The sequence below is a fragment of the Sebastes fasciatus genome, chromosome 11, assembly GCF_043250625.1.
Source record: "Sebastes fasciatus isolate fSebFas1 chromosome 11, fSebFas1.pri, whole genome shotgun sequence".
Taxonomy (NCBI): domain Eukaryota; kingdom Metazoa; phylum Chordata; class Actinopteri; order Perciformes; family Sebastidae; genus Sebastes; species Sebastes fasciatus.
Window position 1 is genome coordinate 12,344,617 of NC_133805.1, and position 21,564 is coordinate 12,366,180.

The 21,564-nt window shown below is 40.3% G+C and overlaps 4 protein-coding genes across 5 annotated transcripts in view; 2 read left to right on the plus strand and 2 right to left on the minus strand.

Moving 5' to 3' along the window:
• The window catches only part of LOC141776868 (phosphatidylinositol 4,5-bisphosphate 3-kinase catalytic subunit alpha isoform), a 172,516-nt gene extending 160,181 nt beyond the window's left edge, over window positions 1-12,335 (minus strand). Inside the window, exon 1 of the mRNA XM_074650702.1 lies at window positions 12,326-12,335. The gene's annotated coding sequence lies outside the window, so the exon portion shown is untranslated. The remainder of the gene's footprint in view (window positions 1-12,325) is intronic.
• Window positions 6,364-15,269, plus strand: asip2b (agouti signaling protein, nonagouti homolog (mouse) 2b). Of its 2 annotated transcripts, none has more exons than XM_074650708.1 (4): window positions 6,364-6,553; window positions 6,648-6,776; window positions 14,151-14,224; window positions 14,439-15,269. In XM_074650708.1, the coding sequence occupies exons 2-4, from the start codon at window positions 6,668-6,670 to the stop codon at window positions 14,604-14,606; spliced, it is 351 nt and encodes a 116-aa protein (XP_074506809.1). In that variant the 5' UTR covers window positions 6,364-6,553; window positions 6,648-6,667; the 3' UTR covers window positions 14,607-15,269. The 2 variants fall into 2 exon arrangements, with proteins under 2 accessions (XP_074506809.1, XP_074506808.1); XM_074650707.1 differs by having other exon boundaries at window positions 6,368-6,557.
• A 1,183-nt stretch (window positions 15,270-16,452) lies between these two features.
• On the plus strand, window positions 16,453-20,803 carry LOC141776873 (V-type proton ATPase subunit d 1-like). The gene is made up of 8 exons (XM_074650710.1): window positions 16,453-16,643; window positions 17,726-17,894; window positions 18,103-18,281; window positions 18,699-18,778; window positions 18,961-19,038; window positions 19,148-19,324; window positions 19,424-19,501; window positions 19,819-20,803. Exons 1-8 carry the CDS (start codon window positions 16,523-16,525, stop codon window positions 19,990-19,992), a joined length of 1,056 nt encoding a protein of 351 aa, XP_074506811.1. The 5' UTR covers window positions 16,453-16,522; the 3' UTR covers window positions 19,993-20,803.
• LOC141776872 (uncharacterized) overlaps window positions 20,779-21,564 on the minus strand; it is a 36,125-nt gene continuing 35,339 nt past the window's right edge. Inside the window, exon 74 of the mRNA XM_074650709.1 lies at window positions 20,779-21,471. Coding sequence (XP_074506810.1) covers window positions 21,461-21,471 — 11 coding nt within the window. The 3' untranslated portion in view covers window positions 20,779-21,460. The remainder of the gene's footprint in view (window positions 21,472-21,564) is intronic.

The following is a 21,564-nucleotide window of genomic DNA, read 5'->3' on the forward strand; positions in this document are numbered from 1 at the left end:
GACGAGCACAGATTCCACAGATTCCACTGAGAGCCACGCGGAGAGGGCACCGTCTATGATGATGAGCCAGAGTATAAATATTTTTATATGTTTGCATGTTCCAGAAACTCACATCCACCCAGGATTTGGTTGCTGCACTCAGTCAACTGTTTGGTAAAGGGCTATAAAATTGGGACTGGTGCTTGTGGAGATTTAGGCGTTGTCAAAGATAGAGGCATTTATTGGATAATGGTCAAAAGCAGCACACCAGGCGGCCTCACAGGAGGGATTGAGGATTTATAATGGGCCTACATTAGTGACCTCGTATTGTTTGTGTTTCTAATATTGTACCACTAATCTCATTCCCCTCGCTTTACTGCTCCGTCCACATGATTTGTAGTCAGATTGATTTTATTAGCCTTTGTCTTTGCACTGAAGCATTGATCCGTAAGTGGCTTTTAAGATTTAAGATTTTAGATTAAACAGCCTTTTTTAAGGATTTCTCAGTATACAGACCATTAACTAGTCAAGATTTTCTGCAAACATTTGCATAAAATTGATTTATTTTCAAAATGAATGTCAAGTTCTCAAGAAGGCACCTCTCTAAGTGAAATCCTGAAACCTGACAGTTTATTTTTCTGTGGAGTAATGAGGCAATTTCATTTTTTGTTTGTGAAGGTTTGTGAATCATCATTAATCAAGCAGAATGATCAAACTAAAGCATTTTAGAAAGTAAAACTGCACAATGCAAAGACATGAGTACATTGCAGCTGGGTAGTTGTGTCTCCAAATATCTGCTGAGAGGAGATCTTCCATGAAAAGTGATTCTAGTATTAAAGTGAGTTATTGTATCTACACCTTTCAAAGGTGTGCATAAAATCCCCAGATGTGATAGTCTCACCAGGGAGATCAGAAGAAGTTAAATCAAATGTGGGATCACCATTGTTCAGACTGTAAACATAAATCATATAGGTTTTTATCTTATTTTCAAAGGGAACATTCAGCTATTATGGACCTTTCATTTAGGCCTTCAAACACACTCACACCGTCTGACGAAAGTTGGATTACGTAAGAAGCGGATAAAACCTGTCCCTGCTATTTACTTTTAGTTTATTTTTCATTTTAAGTGACATCTTCTGTCAGAAGTAGAAATACCAAGTATTTTATCCTGCCCATCACCTGATTTAAATTTGACTCCTGTGATTTACAGAGTTGGACATACAATAGCTTAACTATGTGTTAATATAAAACTGCTCCCTTTTCATCAAGATCACAGAACAATAATAAAGAAAGAAAAATGAAGTACAAGTCCAACAAAAACTACACAGCAGTCAAACCACTTTATCCATCAGATCATTCTATCCCTCTGTGGCTGCAATTTTATGGGGAGCTGTCTAACAAGTATTTGAGACTCACATTATAGCCACATTCAAAAAAATGAATCATATACATACAGTACTGTGGCTTATTGTACTTGGCTGTGTTCCAAAGCTGCACCCAAATGTCCTTGTTATGATAGTTTACCCTGATCTGTACAGGCTTACAAAAAAACAAATCTTAAATTACATCTTTACATTACGCAGCCTATGACCTTTTCCCATCGTTTCCATCTATCGGCTCTTATTAAGCGTTTTTCAATGATTGTATTTTTTTTATGCTGATAACTACAGTAAACAAATACATGGCACTTTTTCTCACATTATGACACATTCTTCAATGAGTCCAGTATTATTAAAATACAGTTTTTGAAAGGTTTCTAAATCAGAAGCTAAAATAAAGTGTTAAATAAACTATTGACTTACGAGCCTGACAACAGACATTTTTCACAATAGTCATTTTGACAAAGTGTTCTTCCGTTCTATTTAAATCCATGACAGTGAGCCAGCATGCACAACACCAGGATCCTTAGAACCGAAGCAGGAATTCAGACATCATTAATATGATTATATACATCTGTGCTTTTCCTACTGTAACGTGTCAAAATGTCCTCCATGTATTTTGTATTGCTGCAAAGAAATTGCAGATGGGCAGCAATTCAAAATCTGCCTAAAGGGCCCAACACTTCCATGGTCCACCCAAACAGGTGCATTCGTTTATTTTGTCTGATTAGACCTGAGTTAAGGACTGTGGACGTGTTCAGATGCAAACGTAAATTTGGTGACCTCACGTGAATCCAACATAGCTCCATCCAGCTATAACAGCAGAAGTCTGATTATCCTGAATAAGTGAAACCAACTGCGTGGGCGTGCAGGGCATTTAAATCAGCAGCGGGTAGAAATGGAGAAAATATGATTAAAAAGATTAAAATAATTTTTATAAAACGGTCATTATATCCTGACAGTAGTGCATGAGTCAGGTAATCTGAAAAAAATCATGTGCCTTTGTGTCCTCCGGTGCTCCTAATGGCCTCGGCAAGATTTCACAAACCGGAGGAAAACAACCAATCAGAGCCGAGCTGGAGCCTGCCGTCTCTGAGCAGCTGTCAATCACTCGTGAACTCCGATCAAACGGTCAAACTAGGCGGCGCTGATCAAATATGAATCAATATTCTGTTACTGTAATGCCTATTTCTCGCCTCAAATGTATTCAGAAACATCTTGTAGTGTACTGTTTAGCTGTAAAATGAGAAAGTTTGTGACCCGGCAGCCATGTTGAGAACAGTTGAGGAAATAACAAGCACCGCCGACCAGCCGGAGCAAACGTTCTCATTTTACAGCTAAACAGTACACTACAAGATGTTTCTGAAAACATTTGAGGTGAGAAATAGGCATTACAGTAAAAGAGTATTGATTAATATTTGACCAGCGCTGCCTAGTTTGACCGTTTGATTAGAGTTGGCGAGTGATTGACAACTGCCTTTGTTGAATGATCAGCCAATAGGAACGCTCTCACTCTGAAATGACCTGTGATTGGCAAAAGTCTCCCATCACGGGCTAGATTTTTTTAAAGCCTGAAAACAGCCCTGAGGAGGTCCAGATGTCTAGTTATCTCTCAGAACACTTGAACTACAATATGCTGAAAGGTTATTATGGAATTTTTGCCCAATGATGCCAAAAACATTCTGCCTACTGCAGGTTCACTCAGGATAAATTCACCGTGGAGCCTTATTCTGCAATCATGACATTTAAAATTGAATTGACTACTTTACTTTAGAGTTCTTTTGTATAGTAAGTAAGTCTGTACAGACTCCATTCATGCACACCGAACAAGGCGAAGGCCATTGAAACTGCAGGTAACCATGGCAACAGTAGTGATGCCTCAAGCTGCAGTGTGAGTTTACTCACTGGTACAACAAACCTGATTAAACTGAGTTAAACAGACTAAAACCAACTTTAAACATATATTACTAGGTCTATTCCATCATAGTATCCATTTTCTCTTTTGGTTGGAGTTTAATTTAATTTGATACAGCCTTGTTTGTACATGCGTTACTACTTTTATCAGATGTTATGTTAAAGGGGAACTCCTGAACTTACCAGCTTGAGGCCATACTTTAGTTGCTACTAGCATAACACATCCAAAGAGGCCTTTTTCACAGCAGGCTTTTTGACTTGTCATAGTGGGGAAAGCACAGGTGTAACTAATACCACTAAACTACTAAATCAGCATACACAATACCTAGATCCTGATATCAAAGCAGCTAAATGGAATGGAACAAAGCAGATAAACACATTCTCAAAATACAGCTGGCGTCAAGAGAGGCAACAGCCACTTCACTGATGGTTAAAACCAGCACAAAACTGACACCTACCAACATACATTTTCTGAACAAGCACATCACAAAAACACCAACGAAAAGTAACATCTGTACTTTGGAACATAAAACAGCAAACTTAACTACTCAGTCCAGCACTAGGCATGATAGGAAATGTGGGCCGTCGCTACACTGCCCCCACCAGCAGGTCGCCTGTCCTTGGCAACTCACCCACTTAACAAAATAGCGATGGGGGGGCTGCCGCTGAGGCCATGGGGTCTCTGCCCTCTACCCCATCCCATCCATAACAGTCCCAAGGTCTGTGGCGATGGATGTCGAGGGCGTTGTACCGGGCTGGCTGGGCTTGTGTGGTGGTCCCTCTCGTTCGGCCAGCGGGCTTTAGGGTGCCAAACGGTCTCGTTGAATCACCGTCCATCCCGGACACAACGTCCAACAACTGCTCCAACACCTCACAATGGCCCATCCACTGTATAATGAGCTGTCGAAAGGGCCTGCCTTTGGCAGTGGGTGTCATGAGCCACCAACCCATCCCTCTGTGGATGGAGGGGCGTCGTCCTGGTCTGGCTGGCACGCCTCTACCGCTGTTGTTGCACTCTGGTCAAGCACAGCGTATACGCCTCAGGCCACCATTTAGGACAGCGACCGCTCCATCGGGGCCCCCACTTGCTACTGCTGCAGCGGGGCGTGGGAGCGTCTGGTAGGTCCTCTCTGGCACTACAAGATGTTTCTGTCATTACAGGCATTACAGTAACAGAATATTGATTCATATTTGATCAGTGCTGCCTAGTTTTACAGTTTGATTGGAGTTTGTGAGTGATTGACAGCTGCTCAGAGACGGCAGGCTCCAGCTCGGCTCTGATTGGTTGTTTTCCTCCGGTCTCTGAAATCTTGCCGATGCCATTAGGAGCACCGGAGGACACAGAGGAACATGATTTTTTTCAGATTACCTGTCTCATGCACTACTGTCAGGATATAGTGACCGTTTAAAAAAAAAAAAATTTGTAATCATATTTGCTCCAATCTCGCCTAATGCTGCTTTAACGTTGTGAATTAAACAAACTGGACTAACTAGAATCAATTAATGGTTTTATAAAAACAATGTTTTTTAATCATATTTGCTCCAGTACAGAGCAAGATGTTTCTGAAAACATTTGAGGCAGGAAATAGGCATTACAGTAACAGAATATTGATTCATATTTGATCAGCGCTGCCTAGTTTGACCGTTTGATCAGAGTTCACGAGTGATTGACAGCTGCTTCCATTGAATTAACAGCTAATACGAATGCTCTCTCTGAAATGACCTGGGATTTTTTCCCATATCGTTCTCATTTTCAGATTCATACTTGTATTTTGTGTTTCTACTATAACATGTTTACATGCTGTAATGTTTAAAAAAACAACAACTTTATTTTCCTCATGCTGTCTGCCTGAACATACCTGTCTTTACTCTCTGTCTGAAATGCTCCGTTTTAGTGCATTTCAACAGAAATGCAACAGAATTGTGTTGCTAGGCAACAGCTTGGGTCCATGTTTACTTCCTGTCAGCTGATGTTATTTACGTACACTAAAACAGGAAATAAACTGGGACACATTTAGACTGTTTATATTTAAAACCGTGTAACGGTCTAAATATTGTAGATTTGTGACATCACAAATGGACAGAAATCCTAACGGCTTGTTTCAAACGCATGCATTTCTGAATACGGGCTGTGTGTATTTCTCCGTATATTGAGCGTTTTGATAGTTTAACAGTATTTATAAAGCACTGAAAAGACAGTCAAAGACATGAAAATCTAACTTTTAACAATATGGGACCTCTAAGTATCATTCTATCACGACAGGGTCTCGAACCCACAATCTCAGACACTAAGAACAAGTCACCATCTTGATGAGCTTACTGCCCAGGCAAAACTGCCACTTCACACTATGATATCACTCTATGACTGAGGCAATCACCAGGGTTTGCATGTGAAGGCAGACTTCAAACTAGTGTTAAAGGGACTGTTAAAAAGGGACTTTTTAAGTGTATAAATGTATCGGGTCGCGTGTGGCTGAAGTCTGTTCACTCGTGTTCCTGCTCACTCCGGCTTCGGCGGGAGACGATAACGTTACTCGCTGCGGAGCCCCGCTTCTTCAGAGCCCCGGCATCGACGCTGAAGCAGGAAAAGCCAACACTATGATCAGCGGTGATTCATGGAGAGACCTCAGTCTGGTCAGCTAACATTACTGTCAAGCAGGTGAAATATAGAGGGATATTGTGGTTTTAGCTGACGTGTGTCGCCTCACTGTTTTGAGCGATGCTCGTTCATGTTTATTTAGAGCGAGCAAGCGCGAGCCCGACGCTGACTTTCGTTGACTTAACGGCCACAGGTGTCGCTGTTAACAAGCATTTCTGAAAGTTACAAATAGTCCCTTTAAAAAATTCTGCTTTTGAGACAAAATTCTGAGTATTTGCCTACTTTATCTAGACAACACAGAGATGTTTTCTCGCAGAACGCTTGAATTACAATATGCTGAAAGGTTACTATGGATTTTTTTGCCCAATGATGCCAAAATATTCTGCCTACTGCAGCTTTAAGTAAGGTTTTGAATGCTTTTTCTTGCAGTGGAGTTGGCTATTCTGTAGTAGGTGTTATGCTTGTTGACACAAACTAGTAATTTCCTACCTCTCTCTCTTAGACTGACCTGTTGTCTGTTGCCAGGGCAACAGTCTCATCTCCTGCCGTGCGTCGAGCCCGTCACGTGGGGGCGCAGCGTGTCGGTCTCTGTCGTGCGTCGCCCACCTCCTCAGAGAGAGACCTCCTCACACAGCCAGAGAGAAACCCGAGGGAGATAAAGTCAGGCTTTAAAGGAGAAGAAGTAGGTGAGTCGGAGATATTTAGCACCTGACAGTCTGAGATTTATTTCATTTAAGTGAGATTATTATTATTTTTTTTCACCTATTCATCAACAGATCTCACCTTCATCATCATCATGAGGAGGATCACCGGCAGACACTTGTTGTGCCTCTTCTTGCTCGCCTTCCCGCTGTCCTGGGCAGAGGACACACAGAAATATGTGAGGAAGTCTGATAATGACACAGGTGAGGATTTAACCTTTTTTTTTTTGTTATTTTGTTTATGAATCATTCAAGCTGATTGATCTGTAGTGCCATGAGCCGATAAAAAAGGCGTTTAAATGCTTCACCGTGAAGGAAAATGGTGCAGTTCATATAGCCTGATATAAACATAATGACATTATAGATTTATGCTGGTTTTAGCCATATTCTAAAGTGCCCTTATGAAATATATTTAGCCTTAAATTAATCAAAAATATGCGTGTGCTTGTTTTGCAAAGCAGTCAATAAAATGATCAAATAAAGGCTTTTTAAATATATTTATAAGGATGAGAGACAGATTGCTCATGGTTCGATTGTATTTAAAATTATTTTTTAAAAATATGTATTTTTTTTACCAAAATATGCATGGGCTTGTTTTGCAAAGCAGTCAATAAAATTATCAAATAGGTTACATTTTTTAATATATATATATTTTTAAGGATGAGAGACAGAGGTTACGTATTGCTTGCTTAAAATTATTCAATTAAAAAATAAATAAGAAATAAATTAACCAAAATATGCATGGGCTTGTTTTGCAAAGCAGTCAATAAAATGATCAAATAGGCTACATTTTTTACAAATATATTTCGAAGGACGAGAGACAGGTTACTTATTTGTTCGATTTGTATTTAAAATGATTTAATTAAAAAAACAATAAAAAAAAACCACAAGTTTTGCAATGAAGCTTTTTTACATTCCCCACTAATGCAAACATGTATGAGTCGGATTAATCTTGTCAAACTCAAGGCATCAACATCTTTAAGGGTGTGGATATGTTTAAATCTTTTGGTTTCCAGTTTTTATTGCAGGTTGTACCTATACATGTCATCTATTTGATCACACCAGGAGTTAACAGAACATTACTATGATAAAGATCATTTAATTCATGAAAACATTTCAAAATGTCTTCTATTTAAATTATCTTGTTCTTTTAACCAATCCTGTATATTATTATATTAAACAATTGCTTTTAGAATCACTGTACTGACCGACCATCACAGTGTTGGGACAGCTTTATTTTGGGCAAATCATGGTTTCATTTTGGTTTGATTCGGCTTGTTTTCTTTGATGGGAGAGTTGGAACACAGTATGAGATATGACATGTGCAGAGTCCGTGCACTTAAAGGCCCAAATCATATTTTTTAAACATAGAAATTACAAGAATACTAACAGGAGTTTGACTTAATGATAAAATATTCACATTTTCTTGTGTATTAAGCCAACTTTATCGCAGCAAACATTGTTGACAAACCTTTAACAGCATCACAAACATTAACAACTAAGATTTTGTTAATGTCTTCTGTTAGTTTGTGCATTAAAAAACCTTAATTTGATGATTTAATGTGATAGCACGTTAGTCCTGAGGTTGGAAATGCTCTGCTGGGGAAACCGTTTGTTTACAGATGGATCAGGACTTGTTCTTTTCTGAAGTAACTTAATACCAGCTGAAAGTCTTGAAGTTGACATAACAAATGTGTTAGCAAATGCTTGAAAAACATCCAGTAGACCAGAACAACATCAGTATTCATTTGGAGTCGTGTGTCTGGCCATCTGGTAAATGTAAGTTCAATATTCCCTCTTCTTTTAGCTCATATCTGAATCTTTAGCTGCCAAATGCTTCACTCTGTTCACTCACAAGCTTTGAAACTTTGTAAAAAGGCAGATGGAAACTGCAGAGCCTGGCAGTAATTCTCTGTGGATTTGTCACTACAAAAGATTGACGAAAAATATATTTCTTTCCATTTTTAGTATAAAAATCTTAATTGGTGCAGCTTTAATTATCTCTGCAATGACGTGTACTACTATAACACACTAAAGGAAAGGGAAAAAGCATAGTAGGTCCTCTTTAATACTAAAGGGAAGCCTTTAGGATGTAAACATGGACAGTAGGGGCTTCGCGATATACCGTGATATTTAAAAAATGAATATCATGTTAATAATACACATGATCATATCATGTGAATAATCCAGCGCCTATTAAATCAAGATTTTGTACAGCTATGGTTACAGACTTGTATTCTGAGTGACAAAACACACAATTAAACAAGTGAAAAATTAATTTGACTGCATTATTTTTCTATAGATATTGCGACAACATCGTTATTGTAAATTCTTATAGCCAAGATCATTGTGATAGTGAAAATCTGATATGGTGACAGCCCTATAAATGGACATGATGGGAGAATGAGAATGGGGGGGCTGACTGAGTGTCTCATTACGATTTGTTGAGAAGACAGATGTTGGTTCCCCGGAAAATGCAGTATTTCAAGTAGTCAAGTAGAGATATCTAAAAAGGGGAAGATATAAGCGTGGATGAGGGCCTCAGCATCAGGAGGAGAGGCTTGAAACACCGAGCCGAAGGTATTTTCTGCAAAATAACGGATGATGTCTAAACATCTGGCCAAAGACTAGCCAAAGGATTGGACGGGAAGGTGCAGCAGCCATCAGTCATGGGGCAGAAAAAAAGAAGAAGGTCGGAGCCAAGAAGGAGGGCTTTTGATTTGTTGGCTATTTGAACTTGCACAGCATCTATGACGATCCATACAACGGACTGAAGGTGTCTGAATAGTTTGACTTTGATGAAGATTGTTTTCATGATGATCCAAAGAAGGGCCAGCAGAGAGGAGGTGTAGAGCCCAATAATTTAGATTTCCACTGGAACGCTGACAATCTTAGCTACTATTTCTATAAACTGATATTGCTTCAAAGCAAATATTCTGATAAATCACCTGTGCAGATGATCGGGCATGGTGAATTAATTTGAAAAACAGAAACACACTTTACTTATTGTTTTCTACATACGGTTCTGGAGACCCGTAGAAATGTTATGTTCTGGTTTACAACAATAGCTTGAACTCAAAATACAGACACAGACTCAATTCTTTAAAGGTGAACAAAGATAATTTATTCACACAGATAATAAATGTTCAATGAACAGAGCTAATTGGTTCCTGGTGGTCCGCAATATGCAGAAACAAAGTCAATACTTAATATGCGGAACGGGGCACGGGGAGGGGGTGTCCAGAAATCCTTCCGGAGCAACAGAATAATCCACAACAGCTCCGAGCGGTGGAATGGCGTCAGAGAGTGAAATGGCAGGAATTAACTACAGCAGGGTTCCAGGTTGAGGAGGAGCAGAGTGCAGGAGTGAGCAGGCGGGTTTGGAAGCAGCCACAGCTGGCAGGTGAACAGACCTGAGCACAGAGCAAAAACGAGGTAAGTCCAAACAATCCAAAACAAGAGCAACAGCAAAGGCAAGAGCAAAATACTAGGGAGCCTGATTTAGTTTAATACCACTGAGGGCGACGGAACGATCTGGCGATGAGTGGCAGGAAGACCGGGGTGTGATGATTGGTTGATCGGTTGATTGCTGTCAGCTGCTCCAGCAGTGCCTGCCCAAGAGGAGGAGGGAGAGGAGGAAGGCCACACCTCTCAACACACTGACAGACTAGACAAACCAGGGAAAAACACACAGGCGACAAAAGGGCAGGGAAACAGAGGAAACACAAGGAAAAACTAGGCTGCCAAGATGATATCATGACAAGAAATGCTCCTGCTTCAGTGCAATGAAGAAAAATAAATCGGCAGAGGACCTCCCCCACCTGCACTCAGGATCTGTGAAGATGATGCGATTCAGCCCTTTCAGACGGCGTGTCTGAAAGTCTGTGCTGACCAGATGGCCCCCATCTTCACACAGATCTTCAACAGACCACAGGAGATGTGTGAAGTCCCCTCCTGCTTCAAATGCTCCACTATCACCCCCGTCCCCAAGAAACCCTCCATCACAGGATTAATATGACTACAGGCCTCTCGCCCTGAAATCTGTGCTCATGAAATCCTTAGAGAGAATAGACATCACAAGACCTCTGTGGACCCATGCAGTTTGCCTATAGCGGGTCAACTAGTCAGTGGGTGATGCACTCAACATGGGACTGCACTACATCCCGCAACACCTCGACATAAGCAAGGGTTATCAGGTTTACTGGGATAGCACAACTTGGACCCAAACACAGGTATAGGATGAGGAGGCAGCAGGCTGAGTTCAATGATTTAATAACAAAAAACTTACAATATACAAAAATGCAGCAGGTCCAGCAGGAAGTTTGCAAAAAGCCAATCCACAAAGTGAAATCATAAATACTGGGAAAAAAACTCATGAGAGGGGAAATACCAGGAGAAACACAACTCACGAGGAGCGACAACAAACTGGCACAGAGACAGGGAAACAGTAAATACACAAGGAGATGATGAGATACAGGTGGAACAAATCAGGGCAGGGCAGACAATCGCTAAGGTGGGAAAACACAAATGCAGGAAATAAGATAAGATGTGACACACATGGTGAGTATATCAAAATAAAACAGGAAACACTAACGAAACAAGGAATATCACATAAAAACCAAGAAGTCAAAATCATCAGAACTAATAAGCCAGTAAAAAGATAAACACAAGATAGACTGAAGTCTTAACAAAAAGGAAAAGTCCATCGGCCTCTGGGCACAGCGCCAGACCATGACAAGGATCCTGTTTGTGGACTTCAACTCGGCGTTTAACACCATTAGCCCAGTCATCCTCCGCTCCAAACTGACCCAGCTCACGGTCCCAGCCTCTACCTGTCAGTGGATCACAAGATCCACAACAGTCAGGGCTGCAGAGACCTGCCCTCTATCCAGGACTTATATACACCTCCAGAGTCAGGAAATGTCAACAACAACAAAAACTGAGTTAAATTTCTCTTACTTGGCCAATTAAGCTGATTATGATGATTCAACTGTCATAATTTCAGAAATCATTTCAAAAGACAAATATTATGGCAGTTTGATTTAAAAGAAAAAAAATGGCCCACTTACTACCATCTTTCTTTAAGGTCCAGTGTGTAGGATCTAGAGGTATCTAGTGGTGAGGTGAGGAGATTGCAAACCAACTGAAGCCTCTCCTGTGTGCCAAGCGTGTTGGAGAGTGTGTGTGGTTTGTCCGTTCTGGGCTACTGTAGAAACATGGCGGTGCAACATGATGATATGAAAGGCTCATTTTAAGCTAACAAAAACACGATTCTTATTATCATTATACACTAAAGAAAACATGCTTATTAACATTATATTCCATTTCTGCCAATAGATCCCCCTAATTGTTACCTACTGGCCCTTTAAAGGAGTAGCTCCATTGATATCACATGACCTAAAAAGTGAACTTTGGTCCATTCTTGGGTCATCTGATGACAACCAAGCAAACTCTGTCCTCTGAGGACTGCAGGGAAAAATAAGTTTCTCGAAGAGGTAGACTTGGTTGATAACCAAGTCTACCTCTTCGAGAAACTTATTTCCTCACCTTTATTATTTTTTTTATTTCAACAAAGAAAATGTACAATAATAAAGTATTTGTAAGTATGCAGTCATAAATCATAACACAAGGACACAACAAACATCACATACTCACATAAGAAAATAATCAGAATCAGCTTAAATGGCCAAGTAAGTGTGAACACACAAAAGGAATTTGACTCCGGTATTGTGTTGCTTTCAAAGTACTTATACAGAAATAAACAACATTGTTGGCTGACACCAATGATTTTTCCCTGCAGTCCTGATTGTCCTTTCCTATCCCGTTTGGCGGCCGATCCAAACCACACAGTGATGGACCTGCAGAGAACAGACGGATAATTGCTGTGTATGATTGTGTCAGCAGCTCTTGAGGCAGGTTGAACTTCCTCAGCCGGAGCAGGAAGTAGCCCACATCCTCTGCTGGGCCTTTTTCCTGATGGGATCTCTGTTGGAAATTAGATTCTGGGAGATGATGGATCCCAGAAACCTGAAAGTTACCACAGCAAACGCAGTGTTGTTTAGTATGATGATTTGGGTTTTAAGAACATTCAGCTCCAGGTTGTTCTGACCACACCGGAGGTTCTCCTCCTGTCTGTATGTCGACTAGTCACCGTCCCGGATGAGGCAGACGACCGTTGTGTCATCTGCAAATTTAAGTTTAACAGACGGGTCTCCTGAGGTGTAATCGTTGGTGTAGAGGGAGAGGAGCAGTGGGGAGAGCACACATCCCACCATTGAGTTCCAGTTTTGGCCCTACAAGGGAAAAAGTTTGGATACCCCTGCACTAGAGGGAAAGTGAGGGGGTCACCACAGTCATTAGTATCCATCTTATGGGGACTATGAATGTCTGTACAAAATGTCCTGGAAATCCATCCACTTGTTGTTGAGATATTTTAGTAATAGCATAATAATAATAATAGCGTAAGTACTGTTGGGACTTGAACACAAAACAGCAGAGATGTCAAGTGGAAATGTAACCCTATAAACAAATGGATGTCACTTCCTCTTAAACGTATTTGATGAGCTCTTTAATGTGACCCAAAATAGTTTCCATCTGATTCTCACAGTCGATCAATAATACATCCCGCCGGCCAACAAGCTGTCGCATGAAAGGCAAGACAATATGTTTTGTACAATCTTGTAATATTTGATTAAGTGTGGAAAACTCTTTCCAGTAGTTACTTCAGGATGGCCAAATAAACAAAGCCAAGAAAGCACAGACTCTTTTGTTGTTCTTACTCAGGAGGAGGCCTTACAAAGGTCAACCTACCTGTTGATAGAGTAATGGCTTGTCTTTATGGATGGACGCCCAAATTGTCAAATTGGTGTGGCTTCTTGGCTTGCTTCGAGGAAAATGTACATCTACTTTAGCGATAAGGTCCACGTACTAAGTAAAATCTAGTTTTCTGTAAACAGGTGTCAGCGCGCCAAATTCTCCGGATATGAACTGAACCTTTATCCCCCTTCATTGTGGGTGATGAGCCCATATAGTGGCAACCACAACTAGTCCCATGTGTGCTAGCTATGCCACCAGCACTGAGATATCGGTTTCCTTATTTCCTGTGAGGTTAATCTGTCCACTTGTGGTTGCGCCATACGGGTTCACTCTTTTTTGTCGTGGGAATGGGGTCTCCCAAGCCAAAAAAAGAGACTCACTGCACCCGACAATACAACTCCCAGGGACACACAAACCCATCCATCACAATAAAATGCCGACTCCCAGGTGACAGCGAGGAGCTCGGACATCCAAAAGAAGCTCAGAGTAGAACTGGTGCACCTTCATGTTGAGAGTAGCCGGTTGAAGTGGTGTGGACATCCGATCAGGGTGCCTCCCGAACACCTGTGTAAGCAAAAAGAAGAGAATAAACATGAAGCTATCCTGTGAAACCAGAATATAAGTCTCAAGAGGATGTGGTGAAGTTTTCTTGGAAACTGAATTGTAAAAAAATAGAAAAAGTAAAAGATCGGTATAAATAAAGGAAGTTTATTGAGTGTTTTTAACAGTGAGCATTGATCATTCTGTTATTTCCAACTCCAGCTGGGAGCCAAGGGAGGAACAGGCGACTGTTTGCGAGGCGAAAGATTTCTCCGCCACAGGAAAAAAACACCCCTGTAAGCTTACCTTCTTAAACTGTCTTTGTGTGTCCTATAATGCAACTGTATGCTCACTAACTTTTCAGCATGAATGCATGAAATGATGGTTTGGCTCACTTTTCAGGGCAGCATGCAGTGTAAGTTTTTGTGTGTGAACGTATTTGAATTGGTGAATTTTATTCCAAAGGCTTCCTGTGGATTTTAACTTATTTTTCCCTATTTGTCAATTCAGAAAAACAAGTCAAACCCACCGACCCCTGCGCGTCGCTGCGGCCGCCTGATGGAGAGCTGCTCCACCCACGTCCCGTGCTGCGACCCCTGCGCCTCCTGCCGCTGTCGACTCTTCAATACCATCTGTCACTGCTGGAGGATGAACGCCCTGTGCTTAAAGAAGACGTAGATGAAACATAAACACACACACATAGACAGACACAGCCCAGCACCTGCTAGACACATATATATATATTTACACATAGAAATGCGCGTACACTGCCTTCAGGCCTGTGAGTGCAGTTCGGAACATTCAATGTTTTTGGCTTCAACACTTGAGTGATGGAAGAGGAGAAAATGGGAATGAGAGGTTTCTGTTTTCAGTCTTCTGAGGCACGAATAAGAAAATACTTGCATAAATGTTTACAGACTATCCAAATAACCAACATACAATATGTAGGCAACAAAGGACGAGTGACATATGCTTTTTCATGTATGTAGACAAACACGTGTAAACTGTGTATAGTGCCTTGGGTATTTCCTGCACTATTGCTGCTTTTGAATATTTTTTTTCACTTCTGCTTTCCTGCCATGTTAAACATGTGGGATCCCATAATAACCAGATTTACATTAGAACATACATTTCTTTGTTTTAAACTTACTGCCCTATAGGCTAAATGTGGGAAAAATAAAGCAAAATTATATGTTTTAAGTCACCAACAGTAAAAAAAAACGAAACATTTTTTTCTGTTCCTATGTAAAAATATGCCTTTGAGACGTTTAGGTCCCAAAATGTGGATTTGTTATTGTTTATATTTTTGCTATTGAATAAATATATCATAAGCCTATATTATACTTGTGTTTTTGTTTCCTTATTGTTTTGTTTTAGTGGAAATATCCTAAAATGCATACATGAATAATGTCGAACTACAAATCACTTACATGTGGATTACATGTGGAGGAAACAATGTGGAACATATGAGAAACAGCATCAAAACAAAACAAAAATAGTTATATCAAATGTTTGCTGGCAGCTGTCTTGTGGCTAAACAGGGACTAAAGCCGCTTTGTATTCTTTTCCGGGACAAATATGCGGAAAGATAATGATCATGAATCTTATATGTAGGGGGCAAATGTGTGTATCCAGCGAGGACGTGCGTAGACAGATGTTGATGTTAGTCTGTGAATTCCAAAATAAAGCAATTTTGCATCTCTTATCCGGGCAATCTGTGGTCCACACATACTGTATTACTTTGTCTGGGACACTGTCTGCTCCTCTTTTGGTGGAAAGTGAAGAGAAAGAGGGTGTCTAATTGCAAAAATATGCACACCTAATTAAATATAACAGTTGTTATGTGTTGATTTATATATCATCATATGTTCAGTATGTAATCAAAAGCCACAATCACAAAGGAGTTTAAGACAAGTGTTAACTTCAAAAAGCCATATTGACATTTCAGTAATGTAGCCCTGAATACATGCACTGTGTCTGATTATCACACTAAGTGCTTAAATCAAAAAATATATACAGTAGAGAAGAGGACATGAGGAAAGGTCAACGATTATGTCTAACATAAATTTGTCTGCAGGGAACATGATAAATTGCGAAAAATATCAACTTCATAAACCACATGATCTGCTGCATGGTTTTGAACAGATCCACTCTCATTGCCCATAAATATTATGAGCATCTCACAATGGAGGAGCAGCCGAGGTCACTTTTTATCTACAGCCTGTTATAAAAACAGGTGAGTTAGCTTCATTCCTTTTTAGTCCCGCGTGATGTCGAGCCAAAGAGCATCATGGTCTCTGATTTATATACTTAAAGTGTTTTTTAAAAAAGAGATATTTCTCCTCCTGGGTACAGAGTAGAGTACACCATTAACCTGTGCAGCCAGACTGACTGAATGCAGGAACTGAGACACTTTTAGGGCAGCTGTGTGGAATTTCTTAGTGTCAAAGAGGAAGGGGAAAATAACTGCATGTATGTTAGTCAGAGAGGGAATAATGCAGAAGTTTAAAAAAACAAAACAAAGAGAGACACATTTGGACAGGGGAGGCATCACTTTAACTGCACCCAGGCTCGTTGGTAGCTCATTTGGCATCATGGCAGAGCTCAGTTTCAACGTGGATCACGGCTATCTGGAGGGGCTGGTTCGCGGGATGAAGGCCGGGATCCTGACTCGCACCGACTATCAAAATCTGGCCCAGTGTGACACACTTGAGGGTAAGAATATTGTATCACACTGTCATTATTGTTATACAAAATGATTGTGCATGTGTATGAGGGTGTCTCGCTGCAGCGGAGTTGACGGGATCACCTAGATCCCATTTTAAAGGGGAGCTACGCCCATTTTCAAAATTCATACCTGTTATCAGTCCAAAAAATATTAGTAAACATGAACAACTGTCTCCCAAATCCAAAAACTAGAGTGCTAAAACTCAAACTTGTGATGTCATAGGGTATAAAGAGTTGGACTGCTCAATAGACAATTAATGGGGAGAGATGTTCTAGGTGACACTGAGAGCACCCAGGGGAACGATCTGAGCATATGGGAACATTTTCTGTTTCACATCTGACAACACTACAATAGAATAAAGCTCATTTGGGTATAAAAAAGAAAACAAACATTCTGTTGGTCCAGAAAATCAGTCTTCCATTCATTGTCTATGGAGCAGCTCCAGACTTTATACCCTTTGACATCACAAGTTTAAGACTTACATCTCTGGTTTCTGGCTTTGAGAGAGAGGAGCTCATGTTCACAGATATTGGTTGAACTTTCCTTGACCATGGAAATAACATATTGGAATTATTAATTTAGGTAGTGTTCCCCTTTAAAAGGAGATAATCTGAATTTTATTTCCAGGAACCAGTCTCTCTGGGAGACACATACCGTGCAAGTCAGTGCGAATGAAGACAAACTTACACTCACACTAACCAGTCCACACAAGTAGTTCTTGGAAAAAACTCTCAATTCTCAAAAGGACTCCAAAATTGCAGTTTATTTATCATACACCATATGTTTATTGTATATAATCTATATGTCTGTGGGTGCGTGTGTTTATAGTTAGTCATCATCAGCTGTTAGTGAGTTATGTGATGATCTAATGTGAGCCATGTGTGAATTATAAACTGTATGATGATTCACCTCCTCCTGTTTTTTTTGCACTGCAACCTAACAGGAAGTGGCTGTGGAAAAGACGCAGAGATGCACAAGATGAGGCATGAGGGGAGAAAAAAAACAGAGTACTAAACCTTTATGCAATGTCTTTCCTCTCCTCTCCTCTCCTCTCCTCTCCTCTCCTCAGACATGAAGCTGCATCTGCAGAGCACCGACTACGGTAAGATGCTGTCCTCTGAAGAGGACCTGACTGTGTCTCTGGTGGACAGCAAGCTGAGGGAGAACCTGGTGACTGAGTTCAGCTGCCTTCGCTCCAACGCCCTGCCTCCACTATCCACCTTCCTTGACTATATAACGTATGCTACATGGGCAAAATTATAAATTATACAAAGGTCAAATGACATATTTATTTCCTGTAGTTATCTATCCATTTTTCTTGCTTATCTCCAAAAGAAGAAACAAAGAATAGAGGCTATATGTCCTTCATAAAAAGGGATATAATATAAAATGCCACGCAGACAAATAAAGGGACATCCATTAACTCTGTTCTCTGTGTTGCCATAGCTACAGCTACATGATCGACAATGTGGTGATGCTGATCACCGGGGCCCTGAAACAGAGAGATGTGGAAGAGCTTCTCCCACGATGTCACCCACTGGGAGCTTTTGACCAAATGGCAGCGGTGGGCATCGCTCGCACCCCGACTGAGCTCTACACGGCCATCCTGGTGGACACACCGCTAGGTAGATTCATCAGATGATCTGTGTTAAACTCCCAGAGACGGTTATCTTTAGCACGAACAGTACCAATACCTTTTCAGTCACAGAGTTGTTGCAAGTCACTAAAAATAATTAATTCACTAATCATAACAGTTTACAATGGAGGTGGATCTTTTTTATGGTGGGGAGGAATTATCTTTTTTGGTCAACGGGTCTAAGTTCACCAAAGTTGAACTCAACGAGTGAATCCACCAACTGTGGTTATTCCATTAGATGTCATGACGAAATTACATTGAGAAGTTCTTTCAGAACTTTATTAAGTCTGAATTTTGACTTAACTTGCATGTTTTTATCATTTATTTTGAAGTTCTGCTAGATTAAAAAGTGATATATAATACAGACTAATGAAACTGATACCCACTGTGTTATGTCATATCATAGCTCAGTTTTTCCAGGATGCTGTATCTGAGTCCAACCTGGACGAAATGGAAGCTGAGATCCTCAGAAACAAATTGTTTAAGGTGACTAAGTGACTACCATAATTTACCATGGTACTGCGTTGTGTAAGTGTGCTCATATAAATTCTGGCTGTTGGTTTTAGTACTGTATCACAAGTTTTACAATGGTGTGCTTACCCTCTTTGGTTGAGGTCGGATTTTATATTACAGACATGTGTTACAGATCATTGCTTTTCTCTTCAAAGGCATATTTAGAGTCTTTCCACTCTTTCTGCAAGAACATTGGTGGTGCCACAAGAGATATAATGTGTCCTGTCCTGGAGGTATTGTGAGAATTTACACTGCATGGGCTGAATTTGAAGTTTTATGTACCATAAAAGTTTTTCGTTTTGCTGAAAATGCTCTGTATTTGTACGTGTGTGTGTGCTGCAGTTTGAGGCAGACAGGCGGGCCTTCATCATCACAGTGAACTCGTTTGGAACGGATCTCAGCGGTGCAGAAAGGAGTGCGTTGTATCCATCGTGTGGCAAACTTTACCCTGAAGGGCTGCAACTGCTGGCCAGGGCAGAGGACCACGAGCAAGTCAAAGCAGTGGCCGACTGTTACCCAGTGAGTCACATCACACGCTGGGGACTCTTAACGAGAGCCGCTGTGTTGTTACTGCAGCTAACTTAAACGCGGTTGACTTTAACCTTAAACTCCCTGCAGGTGTATAAAATAATCTTTGATGACCCTGAGCCAGGATCAGGATTTAAGACTCTGGAAGACAGATTCTTTGAACAAGAGGTAATATAACTTTAATGTTCTTCAGTAGTGCGGAGTCCCACCAGGATGTAGCTTCCAGCTGTTTAACTGTTGATATAGTAAAACTATTTGGACCGAGCAACACATTTCACGCAAAATTCAGTTTGAAAGTATGGGCAGTTTGTTTCAATTATTTTTTATTGACGATATGAAGAATTTGCAAAGTAAATGTTTTGACAAGTCGACCAGAAGCAATGCAAACATATTCTAAAGATGATTCAAACTATCTTAATTGTACGTAAATCTTGCCTTTCTGCCTCTCTGAGCGGCTTCAACTCTCATCCTTTATTTTTACTCAGGTGAAGCTGAACACGCTCGCTTTCCTGCAGCAGTTCCATTACGGAGTATTTTACTCCTACATCAAACTGAAGGAGCAGGAGAGCCGCAACATTGTCTGGATCGCCGAGTGTGTCGTGCAGAGACAGAAGTCCAAGATACACAACTACATACCCATCTTCCAGGGAACCAATTAACTGAGCAATAAAGAGCAACACAAAGGTTGCGTCCAAAATTAACATTAACAACTAACATGTTATTTAGTTCGCTAAAACGATGTGAGATTTTTTATTTTAGGATAAACCTTAGTATGAAACGAATAGCTCGCAAATCGCATAGTATTTCTGGTGAAATATTACAAAATGCAATGATGGACAATACGGCTGCATAAATAACCAGCAGATTAGACTGTTTTCGGGCTATTAAATAGGCATTATCAGTCACTATAAGCCCCATAGATGTTGGTCAATAGGGGCCTGCTACACCCACTAGTAGGTTTTATCATCTATTCACATAGTAGACCACCGAAAGAAGGTATAAAAGAACACGACAGCGTCCTTAGACTGACTTAAACAAAAACACTGTTTTTCCCGAAACCTAACTGTTTGTTTTTTTTGCCTGAAGAAGTTGTAGTGTTATTGCCTAAACCTAAAGAAGTTGTAGTTTTGTTGCTTAAACATAAAGAAGCCTCTTTGTGTGTGTTCAAAACGTGACGTTTCATTCAGTTTGACGTGTCAGAACGTTTTGCTTTTAAGTTTCACTTTCACTACGTAGTAGGCGTAATAGGCCCCTACTGACCCACACTTATTCTTATAGTGACTGATAACGCCTATTTAATGGCCTGATAACAGTCGAATCGGGTGAAATATCCCACAATGCAATGCAAGTAGTGACGTCAACGTTAATGACAGACGTTGACAGACAGCTCTGTAACATCAATAACACTTCAATTTCAGTGTAAGTAGCCTATACGATTTCACTTTGTTGGGCGTAATATATATTTTAAATTAGTTCAGACTTTGATTCTCACAAACCGTCGTTTTGGTCACATGAGGTTGACACAGGTTACCATGGTTACACATCTCCAGCTGGCAAGGAGGCTCTCAGGAAGTGACGACGTAAATTACTGCTCAATGCGTCCGAAAAGATACATACTACTGTTTATTCACACAAAAGTATGTTGAACGATAGTACACCTATTGGGTATGTAGTGTGTAGTATGCGATTTTGGATGAAGCCAAACATATATATTTAACATAAGAGCACAAGTTAATAAATGCACTTCAAAAGCATATTTGTTGATCTCTTCATGTTTGTGATGATTAGTTACTGGGCGTGTTTTACCATCAGTCACAAATAGTTTCAGTGTTTCTACTACAGACCACAGAAAATACAACAATGAGGCCTTGTGGTTAATAATACTTGCTATAGTTAGTAAGTTCACATTCACATTACTGGCACAATATCTGCATGTGTAAACAGGACAAAAGTGTACATTACATGAGGTATAATAATGTGTAACTATACAATAGAGTACAAAATTTAATACAAATATAAGTATTGTAGCAAAAACAGTGGTATAAAAGTGTAAATGTGTCAGTTTTAGCAGCTAACAGAGGTCATGTATCACCCTTCATCTTTGCTCTTCCTCAGCTCGTCCTCCCTTCATACTTTCACTAAAACAAAAACAAAAAATGTAAAACATCTGATATATCAAGGCGGTACAGTATCATAGATTATGATTATGATATGAGTCTATCCATGCACGT